Below are 14,796 nucleotides of genomic sequence, written 5' to 3'. Positions count from 1 at the left end.
GAAACGGCTTGCTCATTGGCTAATAATTTGTGATTGACAGGCTCCTGTCCAATGAGCATGCGGAGAATATCAAATCCGATTCTTCTTATTAAAATACGGTATGACCAAGAGGATCCCTCAGGGATGGAGAAGTGAACTTGATTGAACTGTGATTAGCAGAGTCGTAACAGCTTTGGTATCTGTAAGAGCCAAAGTCAATGTTTATGTTTTGCTTATTTGTTACGGTGGCACAGGTGTATAGCTTTACCTGCGTCTTAGGTGATGGCATGTGGGTGTGGTCACAGTCTATTTACCTGATGCAGGTGTGTTGGGTGAGTGGATGTGGGCAAACTTTTCTGTTGAGCGTCATTTTTTGGCACACCAGTTAATCCATGCGCTATTTGTAAATTGATTGAAAGCGCAAACGTTTGTTTTTGTTTTGTTCTTAAAATAAATGCGCAAAGTACAAGTCCGACTCATATGGATTATTGGAGGCGCGTCACAGGGACACAACCAACTCAGCCGGCCGCGGCTTTATTTATGGATGAAAGTCGCAACAGTATCGATCTGATACTGAGTTACTACAGGACGGGTATTCCTGATGCTAGTAAATGCAGCTTATGCGGGCTCCATATTGTGTCATGATTTCTGAGATTAATTATCTTCAGTTTACAAATTATGAACACATACACCAGTTTAGCCTCTGTACAAAACCACAGCGGATTTCCAATCAAGTGCAGATGTTTAATTTACTTCAAACACAGTCCCTATTTCCAGAGGCTTAAACGTATTAATTAAGGACTATCCCATTTCATTCCCCACAGTTTTTTTGAATGAGACATTCACTGACCCTGTCTGAAGTGACCCGAAGTCACCTGCACATCTGTTTGGTCTGCTTTTATATGAAGTGCATGAACCATCACTGTAACCAGTAGCGGTTTTTGATACGGGCGGTTGCCCTAGTGGGCATCGGCAAAAATAAATAAATAATTGCTCGTACTCATGCTGCTCCAACATCAGCCAGCGCATATTGGGAATGGCATGGGCACCAATCGTTTTTCTATCGCCCATTTGCTGGGAGTAAGGGCGCCCTCCGTTTGCGAGGTGCGCCTGCTGCTTGCGGCACAGAAAGGAGAGGGCGGGGCGGCGGGGGATTCTCTGACCGGCTGGAGCAGCATCTAATAACCGACTCGCAAAATAAAAACAAAATAAAAACAAATCAACAAACACGAAAACACCAGACATCATGATACAGACTTATTATTTGCACCCATGTTTTTCCTCGGTGCTCCTGCTCGCTGCTGAAGTCAAAGTAAACTTTATTGTCATCTCCGCTACTTACAGTCCAGAGAGACGAGACGACGAGGCTCCAGTTACAGCAGTGCAAGTAAACAAACAATAAATATAAGAAGAGTAAGAAAATAAATATACACATTAGGACTCGGGGTAAAGGATCAATAACAATTTAAAATGTATAATTTACAGTTTGATGATTTAAAGTCTCACACACAACCTGTCGAAAGGGGCGGGGCCGGCTGCTTCCAGATAGAGCACATTTCATTCATAATGATGTAAATCCAAGCCCATCATGTATTCATGATTTGAATCCTGGGTTGTGTGAAATCCCAGAAATAAAACCTACACAAAGGGAATCTGTGAACTAAGGTGTAGGTCTGTTAGGTTATGTTGTGGTGATCCTCGAGTTGAGGGATGGGTGTTCATACTGGAGTGCAAAATTAAAACCAATGGAAGATGTACAAGAAAAGTTCAAAGCCATCAGGTGCTCAGTTTAGAAAAAATAGAAAAGGGTGATAACAGGGTTCTTGCTGATCGGAGCTGGCTTGGCCCTGACTTATCGGAGAAATAAGAGAGCGGAACCAGCTGTTCAAACTCCCCCTAAGCTGACCGCTGGAATTGAAGCGATGGGACGAGGCGCGGCCTCCCACACCGAACGCAGCATGGTTAACACCTTGGAGACGCTTACAGCTGCCGTGAAGACTCAAACTAACACCATTGAGCGTATGGGGGGATACATCAGAGAGGGGCCTGCTCACAATAACACCCTTGAGCGAAAGTTGGATAACATCGCGGAACGGCTCACTGCAGCTGTGGGGTCTCAGAACCAAAAGAATGACAACACCACGGAACAGAAGCTTGATACCATCATGGGGAGGCTCGCAGCGCTCCAACGGGAAATCGAGGCCCCAGTGTCAGAGTGCTAAATTCGGCTGCTCGCATAAAGGAGAAATCAACAATATTCAACATTTGGACACCACGGCGCCAGCTGCTAGGCCCAAGGCTGGAGCCGACCAAAACAACTCCCTGATAACGACTGTGTGATGACTATTCTTCCCATCCCATGAAGGACACCAGGATCGGCTGGAGGACTGTTTACTTAGCCTGATACAGCGAAGGACACTGTCTCAGCTGAACTATGGACACGCACACACATACACTTACACTGATAAGCACGCACTCATCCCCCTCCCTTCCAAACGCCTTCGATGCTTGTTCCTGCGGGGGAAGGCAGCGGGTCTGCGTGCCGCGCTGAAATGATAGCATGGTGCAGGACGACTGCTGTGTTCCTTCGAATCACCCCCCACCCCCCTATCCATCCCCTGTGGCTTGTCATGTGCTCTGATGTTGTGATGTGGACATTAATGTGCTCTCTGTGCAGAGGAGTTTTTTTGTTTCCTGTTCTCATGCTGTCCTCCCATAGGTTGCCCAGCGTGTGAAGAGGTCTCTTTTTTTCCTCTTGTACTTTTCCCAATGTTGTGTAATTTTTTCAGTGTTATTCTCTCAACGCTGCCGGTCTCCGACTGTATTCCCTTGTGTTGTCTTGTTGTTGTGTGTGTAAGTCGGGGGGGGGTCCTATTCCTCTGTGGGGCAACCTGCATATGGCCAATAAAGCATTCATTCATTCATTCATTCATTCAAAAGAAGAGGAGGAGAAACGAGCAAAAGATACAGGTAAGCAGCCGTGTGATTGGATAATGGCAGCTCATCCTGAAACAATCAGAGTCAGAATACTTTATTAATCCCTAAGGAAATAATGTGGGTTACAGTTGCTCCAAGAAGAAATGGTAAAAATAGTAACAGTAACGGACTAAACTCAAAACAATATGTTATGTTACAGATTTTAATATTAATTAGTCAGTGTCAGTTGTTGATTTGTCCTGTTCTCATTGTATGACGAATTATGATGGCTGTTTGGTAGCCGTTTGCATACTATGTATACTCTCTCTCTCTTCATATGTGTGTGTGTGTGTTTTTGGGGAAATTCAGTATGGTTCCGACAACACTTTTATGTTAATATGTTTTATGTGTGTGTGGCGGGGGAAGGGGGATTCCAATCAAATTGATTCATGTTTGTGGCTGTAATGTGACAAGATGTGGAAAAGTTCAAGGGGGCCGAATACTTTTGCAAGCCACTGTATAAAATATCCTTGCTCTTATACACAGCGACTTTACCATTTCTGGTTCGGGACCACTGTCTTCTAAAGGCTGGTGAATCTTCTGGTACAAAATGTGGAGAAGTAAATGTGATGCATTCAGCTATGAATGGAGCGGACAATGTACACTCCAATAGTGGATTTAGTGATCAGTGGTCATGACACTTTGCATGCTAATGATTAACAGCCTTCATTATTCATTATGCACAGATGAACAGAATCAACTTCTGGGATTTCCTTACCTGGATGATTGAGCATGCATCAAGATATTACCCACAATTACTTAGGTACACGGGAACAAAGGGACAGCAAGTCAGTTTTATCATAAATGACACACATTTATGACTTGCAATAAAAATATTTTTATTGCAACATAAAAAAAAGAATGTAGGTTTGTCTCTTCATGGAGCAAAACACACTCACATCCTGTAAGAAAACACAGACCACTGAAAACTTTACACATTACCTCGTCCCCCGCGGCATGAGCCTTACTTTTTCAAAGTCAAAGTCAACTTTATTTGTCAATTCTGCCACATGTACAGGACATACAGAGAATAGAAATTTCGTTACTCTCAAACCCTAGATGAAATAGCAAATGAACATTTAAATATAATTTTGGTTCCCTTAGCTGTGTTAGAAGATTCCTCAGTTATATAAAACTTGTACATAGTTCTGAGCTTGGGTGTACTGAGTATGCTTTTGGGGTTCTGTTACCTGTACACTCCGTGTTTTGTGACAATAGAGCCCATTTAAAACACATTTCCTGTGAGTTACAACAGAAGTGGCGCAGCACTGCCACTGATAATTACCTCACGATGAACAGCCAAATAAACAGTAACAGGTCTGACAGTTTGACCCAGAAGGTGAACTCTTCTGACATTTTGCTTTTCTTGTGATCAGATGATGGGAGTAATGTTTGCTCTGCATGCTGTTTGTGGACACAGCCAGTGAAGTGTAACTTGCTAAACTTGTGTTGGGATAACTAACTCCATAAGCTAAGATTTTGTAATCGCGGCTCGATCACTTCACAACATTCATGATCTTCTCTTAAACTCTTTTTCTTTCCATCCTGTCTTGCAGCTCTATTGTCATCATCCTTTCCTGAGTATTGCCCTCTCTTTGAAAAAGGAAGAAGGGGCTCAGAATTGATGTAATCCTGCCCCCACCTTCAACCCAAGTATGTGTGGTAGTCACTGCTACCACACAAACATGTCCTGAACCACGCTCACATACTTCTCTGTCACTTCTGACTTCATCATGCAGTACCACAGTGCCTCTTTTTGCACCCTTTCATGTTTTCACTAGATCTACAAAGACAGTGAAGCTCTGACTTTCTCAGGAAATTAAAGCTGAATTCTGTGAAGCCTGATCTCAAGCTTTTTAAGTTTGACGCAGCATCCAGAAGAACTTTTGTTCAGAACCCCCGTTTCTCCCACTGTGTTCAAATGAACCCCGTCAGGGTAATGTCCCATTGGTCTGCCACTTTTCTCACAGGAGGACACTTTGTGGGTCTTTTGATGGCTCAATAGACTTTTGTAATGGATGAAAGACTTTCCACACTGATCACATACAAATGATTTAACTCGAGAGTGGGTGCGCTGATGTGATTTTAAGCTAGTCATACGAGTAAAAGCCTTTCCACAGTCACCACATACAAATGATTTAACTCGAGAGTGGATGAGCTGATGTGAGTTTAAGCCAGTCATAGACGTAAAAGCCTTTCCACACTGATCACAGCCAAACGGTTTATATCCACTGTGGATGAGCTGATGTGCTTTTAAGTTGCTCTTCTGAGTAAAAGCCTTTCCACACTGATCACAGCCAAACGGTTTATATCCACTGTGGATGAGCTGATGTGCTTTTAAGTTGCTCTTCTGAGTAAAAGAATTTCCACACTGATCACAGGTGAAAGGTTTAACTTCACTGTGGATGCCCTGATGTCTCTCTAAGTGATCTCTATCCATAAAAGCCTTTCCACACAGATCACAGATAAATGATTTACCTCCAACATGGATCATATAATGTCTCTTTAAGTGACCTTTTCGAGTAAAAGACATCCCACACTGATCACAGCTGAATGGTTTCACACCGGTGTGGAGTAGCTGATGTTTTTTTAAGTTGCATCTTAGACTAAAGGTCTTTCCACATTGATCACAGCTGAATGGCTTCACACCGGTGTGGATCAGCTGATGTCTTTTTAAGGTGCATCTCAGAGTAAAAGACTTTTCACACTGATCACAGTTGAAAGCTTTAAATCCAGTGTGGATGACCTGATGTAATTTTAAGCTCCATCTAAGAGTAAAGGTCTTCCCACATTGATCACAGCTGAATGGCTTCACACCGGTGTGGATCAGCTGATGTGATTTCAAGTGACCTTTCTGAGTAAAAGACTTCCCACACTGATCACAGCTCAAGCTTCTGTCCTCCCTGTTGGCGTGCTTGCGTCTTCTGATCTGCTTCATAGCAGGAAAAGTCTTTTCCACAGGGCTCGCCGCTGGCTCATCTTTACTTTCTGGTGCTGGATGTTTTTGGTTGATGTCATCCATGTGCTCAGGTTTCGGCCTGCTTTCACTTCTTTCTCCTGTAATGACAAAGAACCCAAACAGTGACATCAGGTCTATACCTTCAGCTCATCCACAAGTGCCCCCTCTTACCTCACAAAGCCGTCCGTCAAAATATTGTCAGACATAAACCGGTCCGTGGTGCAAAAAAGGTTGGGGACCGCTGGTCTACAGCTTTCTACCCCCCAAGGACACGTAGTCTAATGTCTTTATTTTTCAGGGCCATGTCCACTTAATACTACACTATTCGGTTATATGGCATTTTAGTTCATATACAGCATAGAATTGAGGCACTTCAAATATTTTCATCTCAACACCTCCTCCCTGGAGATAAGGAGGAGTCTCACTATCTGCCTAATAGGGGTGGGGGAAAAAATCGATACTGTGTAGTATCGTGATATTTTGTTTGCTAATAATGTATCGATACAGGGACAGCAGAAATCGATATTTTGTTACAAACAATTTTTTCGTGGACTGGAACATGATCTGACTTCATGTTGATCCTTTTTCTGAGCAAGAATCCTGACATTCCTTCACTGTCCAAATGTGTTTAACTTTTTTTTTGGCAGCAATAAACATGACAGTTTGCTTATTTTAATTTAAGACATGTTTTATTTTAATTAAGTTTAAAACTTTTTTATTTAATGTAAAATTAGATTTTGTTTTAATTTACTTTCAAATTCTTCAGTTGCTGAATGAGCTGCATAGTTTTCATAAATTGCATAGTTCAGAATAGCTATAATTGTACCAGATGGTTGCATTCAGTTAAGTTGGACTAGACTGTAATACAAACCGTTCAGTTTGTCAACAATAAAACTGAAATGAGAGAAAGACTGAGTGTGAGACTTTGTTATTAGATAAAATGAATATTGATAAAGTTTACCTTTATGTACAGAATCTGAATATCGCAAAATATTTTTAAAAAATTGCAATAATATCGTATCGTGAGTTGTATGGTGATTCCCACCTCTACTGCCTCATGTCTCATGGTGCCTGGGAGTGTCAGTCCAACTCACTCACAATACCCATCTGTGTGTGGAATAACATATTTGATGTTTTCCTATATGTAGAACAAAGTCGCACAAAATGTACTATAGATATTACTAAAGTGATATTGTCAAAACATATGCTCAACACATAAAATAAAGAAATCTCCATCACAAGAGTTAGCAGCTTACACAAGAAAAGACGTCAGAAAGAATATGAAAGAAAAGTGGAAAAGGAAAACAGAGGATTTTTAATGAAGTCGTGATCACTCCACAGACATCACCTTCATATGAAGGGAAACAGAGAGTTTAACTCAAATGATAAAACATTAAGTTCCTGAGGCAGACAAACAGAGGCTAAACAGAAGGCAGAAATCAAACCAAAGTGAGCTAAGAGAGAGAGACCCTGTAGAAAATGATGAAGTTAAGCAACCAGTGTAGTTATAACTGACTTACTCTGGATCTCCTCTCAGACTCAGGAGGGGGCGAGCGGGCCGGCTTTGTAGTTGGAGTCGGACCAGCAGAGACAATGGGCTCACTGACCTCCACTCCCCAAGTCAGTCACCACGAGGACAAGTTCTTTGTTTAGAGATGATTTAATCCAAGCTCACCAACAACATCACTCAGCTGTCCTCGTCAGAACTAATGAAATAAAAGCAGTTACATTTAGAAACGTCAGTTTACTAAACATAAAAATATTGCTCTTTTAGCCTCGCTCACATGTTCTGTAAAGATTAAATGACTTAAATCATCACGCTGTTTACAAAAACACATTGTTACCAAACTCAGCGAACAATTGCGCATCCAGAAATAACTGTTTCATGTCGTTTGACATGGAAACTTAAATTTACAAAGACACACTGAACGCACCTTCCTACCAGCTGTAACCTAAAGCTGGGCAGACGCTGTGCGATTTTTTCAGTCGCATTATTCAGCTTCTGCTCGAACTGCACGATTGACTCGCAGGGGTTAGAAGTTCGTAGGTCACGATGCAGAGTCTCACACTATACGGCCCGATGCTCTGATACGACCCGAGTGCTCACACTGTGCCTCCATAAAATGAAGGTTATAACAGAAATTCTGTCGCTCGCTCTCCCTCTCTGCCTTTCACTCACACAGACACACCACCACCATCAACTTTGCTAAATTGCTAATGAAAAACATGATCAGCTGTGTTTGAGCAGCAATGTAAATCCAACTATTTTCCCGGTTGTGTTTGCGCGTGCGCAGTGCGAGAAGCTGCGGTGACACCCTCCCGAGCAAGCGATTTATGTTCGGGAGCTGCTCGGAGGTGTTAATCGCTTCTCGTTACCCCCACGTATACTACACGACGCACGATGAAGGCCAAAACCGGGCCGATCGACAAAACGGTCGCACGACTCAAAAACTGGCTCAAAATGGGCCAAAAATCGCACAGTGTGAGCCCAGCATAACAGGAGAACGAACGTTCGTCTTCGCAGCTGCAATACACACCTCACAACACGCCGTTCATCAATTACATTAAACACGAGGCGTCGCCACAATACTTTGATACGGGTTCTTCAACAAGTGCCCTACTTTTAAAACTGTGGCAAGACACAGCAAAGAGCACAGTACGCACACCTCTTCTTCTTCGTCTCCTCCCCTGCTTCTTCTTCTTCGTCTCCTCCCCTGCTTCTTCTTCTTCTTCTTAAGTTTTATTGGCGGTTTGCAAACAATAAAATGGTGCGTTACTGCCACCAACTGGTATGGAGTGTCGACCCTCAAGCCCTCCTCAAATGTTTACTCTCTTTTAAAAAGTGGAATAGGGCCTGATAACACTCACGTCTTGAGTCCTTTTGCAGTAAATCAATAAGATCCAGTTTAATTTTTATGTTACTGAGGTTTTGGATCAGTTACCTTCTCTCCACCTGATATTTCTGACAGTGTAATCTAACACGTTCTATAGTTCACCCTTCTCTGCAGTGATCACGTTTCCCTGCATCATGTTTCCCTGTCATGAATAGTTTTGTGTTCAAACCAGTATGTCCAAACCTTATTCTAGAAATGACCACCTCCTCGCGCCTACTCCAAACTGTGCTCCTCATTTCTCCTGCTCTCCTTTGAATTTTATTACAAGCATCGTCCCCTCCTTTCTTTATCCATTGTATTTCTCCCTCTTCTGAAACCGCTTTGATGTTTAGATATGTATCCTTTATTTTCTATATAACACATTAATTTGTCATTTATTATTCGCTCCGTAATTTTAAAGATAAATGGTAAATGGCCTGTGTTTATATAGCGCTTTACTAGTCCCTAAGGACCCCAAAGCGCTTTACATATCCACTCATCCACCCATTCACACACTGGTGATGGCAGCTACATTGTAGCCACAGCCACCCTGTGGAGCACTGACAGAGGCGAGGCTGCCGGACACTGGCGCCACCGGGCCCTCTGACCACCACCAGTAGGCAACGGGTGAAGTGTCTTGCCCAAGGACACAACGACCGAGACTGTCCAAGCCGGGGCTCGAACCGGCAACCTTCCGATTACAAGGCGAACTCCCAACTCAGATGTTAAAGCTATGAGACTGTAATTTCCTGGATTTGTATCATCCTTTCCTGGTTCATGTATGGGCACAACCACAACCTCTTTTTTAAAGTGATTTAATAAATCATCCGTATCTTCTATCTGTTTCAGTAAAGCCCTATTCTCTATGATGGCATTACTCTTCCTCTTCACCCTTCTTCACTAATATTGCCTGAACTGTGGATTTTAACAAACGTTTTTGCCAACACATTTGCCTTCTCCTCATTTTTTACTGCTCTTGCCTCTCCATTCCTCAAGATTGGACATCCATACTCCTCGTTTATTCCATCCATCTGACCGTACCAGCTTTATTTATATGGTTTTATGTTAACGTTTATATAGCGCTTTAAAAAGTACTGTATATATACAGGTAGATTTAAACAAATAAACAAATAAACAAAATAAAATAATTTCATTAAAAATGTTTTTAAAGAAAGTTGAGTCAACCCCTTAAAATAGTGCCAAAGGCTTCAGCAAATCAGTATGTTTTCAGATAAGTTTTAAACTCAGTTATGCTGTCTCATAACACTCCTTTATAAGATGGGCTTTATTTTGGCTAATTGCCTCAAATATAAAAGCTTGATCTTAAGACCTTATCGCCCGATTTGCCACCTCTGAGACTGCATTACAAGTAGAAGAATTTAATCAGCAACCTCAACATTTATATCAATCTTTTGTATTTCCTGGTCACTGACTAATCTAAATGTTTACCAATCAGCAGTACTGCAACACCACTTCTAAACACCCCCTTTGTCATGTTTCTCTACATTCAGCTCTATCTCAGTCATAGGATAGCGGTCTTTACCTACGGTCGGTACCTGCCATGAACAAATACCTGCCAATGAGTCTGACACTATTGTGAGGTCAGTTGCTGATTCTGAACTTGTTCTAACATTCACTCTTGGACAGAGGTGGGTAATGTCGAGATGAAATATTATTTTATATTCATAATCAATATTACTGTTGTATCATTTATGATTTATCATTGTAATCTTTCATTGACACATTTATTGAAACTGGTGAGGTTATATTAAAGTCTGTATTTCACGGGTTGGCATAAGCACATAATCTTTCATTGCAGGTGCAACTGTAATCATGTTATACACATATTGCATAATTAAAGGGTTGAAGCTCGGTCAAGTTAATTAATGGTTTGAAGCTACGGGCAGCGCGATGTCTGGCCGATCAATGGAGCAAAGTTCAGCTATTGAAAGGTTGCCTACATGTTTATCGTATAATTTACTGCATATTGCCTGTGTGCATTCAGCAGCCTCCTGCATTGAAGTTTGCCTGGTAACAGAGGACGTAGAGGGGGGTCAGGCGCTAAGGTCACAACACAGACACATAGTCTGCCTGAGGGAACTGATTGCAAAGGCTGTGTACCTGTATACGTGACAGTTTAGTTCTGATTAGTCCAGTGTAAGAGTGTAATGACAGGATGCATCTGTTAGGTGGAGGAACATCGGAAGGAACTGTTCTTTTTGGAATATCTCCTGAGATAGAATTACTGGAACATGCATGTTGTTTTTCATCTGTAGTGACGCATGTCACCATGGTCATCATGTCTATAAGTATCACACCCCAACTATTGTTCGGGGAAGATCGATGCTGTTTGAGTGATCGTGCTCGACTTCCCCCCATATACGTTTCAATAAAATCCTTGTTTTGGCGCACCGTACTGGGACTCTGCAGTCGTTGTCTTTCCTCAAAATACGAATCAGGTAACAGTAGTAACGAGTTACATTTACTCCATTACATTTACTTGAGTAAGTTTTTGAAAAAAATGCACTTTTAAAGTATCTTTTTTGCACGATACTTTTTACTTTTACTTGAGTACATTTGTGAAGAAGAAACGGTACTTTTACTCCGCTACATTTGCAAAATTCGACTCGTTACTTTTTAAAAAAATAATTAGTTTAACACATTAGATAACATGACGTCAGTGGAGTTTCTGGTAACTTTTTTTACCAATGAGATGTGGCCATGCAGTCACATGACCAGTTTGAAGCTGTGGTGGGCAGAGCGGCCCAAGCGTTTCAAAGTAGCGACACATGGAAAGAAGAAACATGAAAACATTGCAGAGTCTACGCTAGAGCTGAAGAGGATGAACAGCATTTTCCTCACATGCAAAGAATGTTTCGTTTAAAAGCAGCACAAAGGAACAGCTATGTCTGCAGTGTCGGTGTCTTCGGTGAGAGCCAAAACAAACCAACTTTTCAGCGTGAAAAAACTCAACTCGTGTAACCTGAGGAAATGGTACGTTTTCTCTAAATATCTTTTTAGCTGTGGCTAGCTGGATGTCAGCAGCTGTGTCGTGCTGGAGCTGCGAGTCATATTTTCGGCACCACGTTGTAGTGAGATAAGTTTGTAGGTGTTTTGTGCAGCTTCGGCTGTCCTTTTAAAAGGGAGATTTTCCTGCCGTTTTCATCAGATTCCACTACACTGCATTTTCGCAGGAAATGCAACCTTTTCTAGCTTTTATTTAACATTTAATTAACAATATATATTTTTGAATTTAAGCTAGAACAAGACTTGGCATTATTTAAAGGATATGCTTATGTCTGTGACGTTACCCCAAATAAATTGGACTCACGTCTTGAAAGTTGGTCTGCTAAAGGATTACCTACATTTGATAGTCTGATTAAAGATGGGAATTTAATTAGTGTTGATACATTGAAACAAAAATACAATCTGGAAAGACAGGATTCATGCCGATACTTGCAAATAAGGAACTAAAGACGACGATGAGAGTGGCGTCGGACACTAATGTAGATTTGATAGCAACGCTCAAAAAGGCATGTAGTGGCGAAGTCAACAAAAAACACATTTCCTCTTTGTATACATTTTTACAAATAAGATATTATGGGAGAAGGAGGGAGGAGTGTGCATAACACAGGATGAATGGACTCAAATATGGAAACAACAATGGAAATGCACTACCTCACAAAGATGGAGGGAATTTGGATGGAAAATTTTGATTAGGTTCTTTATCACCTCTTACCAAAAGACTCATTATGATGGGAATCCCCCGTATGCTGGAGAAAATATGGACACAGACGAGTACACCTCTGACATTTGCAGGCAGAATTTTAAACCTTGGGTGAAATGGGGTCAATGCAGTTCTTAAGCATGCATGCAAAGGTTCATTAGTCAGCTGTGAGCGAGTTTTCCCATTCATCTTTAAATGCCATATTTTCACTTCAGGAAGTACACAGCCCCACCCCACTAATGACTTGCTGTTGGCCAACACCCTCAACGACTTTTACCATCAAGCAGCTTTCACACCTCAATAGAGACACTTTGGTCCATCATCCCCCCACCTTCCCCGCTCCCCCCACAACAGAGCCATCGATGCTATCAAAGACTTCACCCACAGGAGCCCCCTCCTCACTTCACAACCTTGAGGATTTCAAACCACCTTCTCCCACTACAGCCCTTCATATTCATGAAGCAGATGTGAGGACGCAGTTTAACCCCTCTAGACCTACTAAAGAACCGATTCAAGTCAATTCAATTTTTATCTATATAGCGCCAAATCACAACAAAAGTAAAGCTTTCCCTTTTACTAAGTCATATAGTTAGAGCTGGTTCAGGTGACTCTGAACCCTCCCTTATTTATGCTGCAATAGGTGTAGGCTGCCAGGGTTTCCCATGATGTATTGAGTATTTCTTCCTCAGTCATCTTTCTCACTCACTATGTGTTAATAGACCTCTCTGCATTGAATCATACTTGTTATTAATCTCTTGTTCTTTTCCACAGCATGTCTGTTATCCTGTCTTCCTTCTCTCATTCTACCCGGTTGTGGCACATGGCCTCCCCTTCCTGAGCCTGGTTCTGCAAGAGTTCTGCTTTCTTGTCAAAAGGGAGATTTACCCCAAATAACTTGGACTCAAGTCTTAAAAGCTGGTCTGCTGAAGGATTACCTACATTTGATAGGCGGATTAAAGATGGGAATTTAATTAGTGTTGATACATTGAAAAAAAATACGATCTGGAAAAGATCGCAGGATTTCTATTGATACTTACAAATAAGACACTATATAAAGATGACAATTACAGTGGTGTCGGACACTAATGTAGATTTGATAGTGTTAAGAGTCAATTATACATAATGTGATCAGTTTTATGAAATGTGCCCTTGTAAGGATAGTTAAGCAAACCTCATGTCTACGTGACTTTTCATATAACAACTTTTAATAATAATAATAATAATAATAATAATGGATTGGATTTATATAGCGCTTTTCAAGGCACCCAAAGCGCTTTACAATGCCACTATTCATTCACTCTCACATTCACACACTGGTGGAGGCAGCTACAGTGGTGATAAACTTATTTAGCAACTAACAGCTTCCTCTGTTCTGAGAACATACAGATGCAGAAAAGGGGAACCTCAGCTCTGAGTTCTTGGAATAACTTTGTTATCTTTGTACACACGTGTAACCAGCTTGTATAAATAAAGAACGCAGACAGTGACAGAGCACGAATCCGTGAGCGTCTCTCTGCGAGTACGAGCGCTCTGGCTGCCCTCGGGAGTAAAGACAACTGCAGTGTTTGTGTTTTCTAACTCAGGTGTCTCAGCTGAAGAACTGTTGGGAGATTCTTAGAAATTCCCTGACAGATAGCAATGCTCAAAAAGGCATATAGTTCAATTCAATTCAATTTTATTTATATAGCGCCAAATCACAACAAAAGTCGCCTCAAGGTGCTTCAACAATCATATGACCCCGGGGCCTGGCGCCTGTTGCTCGGTCAGGCTTCCTCCGGGGTGCGGGGGGGCCCTCGGGCCTCCGGCCTCTGGGCCTGCGGCTCGGTTCACTCTGGCACAGCTGGCTGCCGGCAGAGCCGGCGGGCACGCCGGTGCAGCCCCCTCTAGCTTCTGCTCGATGGCTACTGGGTGACCCCTCGTCTGGGGATCCTCAGCCCTTCCCATGAGGGTGGCACGGATGCCCTCCAGTGGTCCTCCTTGGGCTCTCGCACTCTGGGGCCTCTGGATGTCTGGGGCCTGGATCTCCTCCATGCCTACTTCATGCCCTGGGGGACGGGGCTATGGCTCTCTACATCCTCTTGCAGACCATTACATGGGGAAACCATTTGAATATAAGTGCGCTGATCCACACAGGTGTGCACATGGGTGTTCACTGTTCATAGACTTAAATCACACCTTTCTTGGCTGCTACGTCAAAGCACATTGTGCGCTGTCTGTCCTGCGTGCTGCACAACAACATTCAATATTTAGTGTTTACTGCTGTTTACACTTAGCTAGATTAA

The 14,796-nt window shown here is 42.2% G+C and overlaps 1 protein-coding gene across 4 annotated transcripts; it reads right to left on the bottom strand.

Moving 5' to 3' along the window:
- Positions 1-3,716: 3,716 nt before the first annotated feature.
- On the bottom strand, positions 3,717-8,626 carry LOC146567655 (uncharacterized). 4 transcript variants are annotated; one of them, XM_085287645.1, is made up of 4 exons: positions 8,452-8,626; positions 7,435-7,620; positions 6,960-7,021; positions 3,717-6,012 (listed from the first exon to the last, which is right to left on the bottom strand). In XM_085287645.1, the coding sequence occupies exon 4, from the start codon at positions 5,975-5,977 to the stop codon at positions 4,775-4,777; it is 1,203 nt and encodes a 400-aa protein (XP_085143771.1). In that variant the 5' UTR covers positions 5,978-6,012; positions 6,960-7,021; positions 7,435-7,620; positions 8,452-8,626; the 3' UTR covers positions 3,717-4,774. The 4 variants fall into 4 exon arrangements, with proteins under 4 accessions (XP_085143771.1, XP_085143770.1, XP_085143772.1 ...); XM_085287644.1 differs by lacking the exon at positions 6,960-7,021 and having other exon boundaries at positions 3,718-6,012; XM_085287646.1 differs by lacking the exon at positions 6,960-7,021 and having other exon boundaries at positions 3,718-6,012; positions 8,579-8,626.
- Between the last annotated feature and the right edge of the window lie 6,170 nt (positions 8,627-14,796).

This window comes from Mchenga conophoros, linkage group LG9, assembly GCF_057382185.1.
Source record: "Mchenga conophoros isolate Kocher_MC1m ecotype Shallow Benthic linkage group LG9, M_conophoros_male_GT1.1, whole genome shotgun sequence".
Classification (NCBI taxonomy): Eukaryota; Metazoa; Chordata; class Actinopteri; order Cichliformes; family Cichlidae; genus Mchenga; species Mchenga conophoros.
This window is presented reverse-complemented; position numbering and strand designations above follow the sequence as displayed.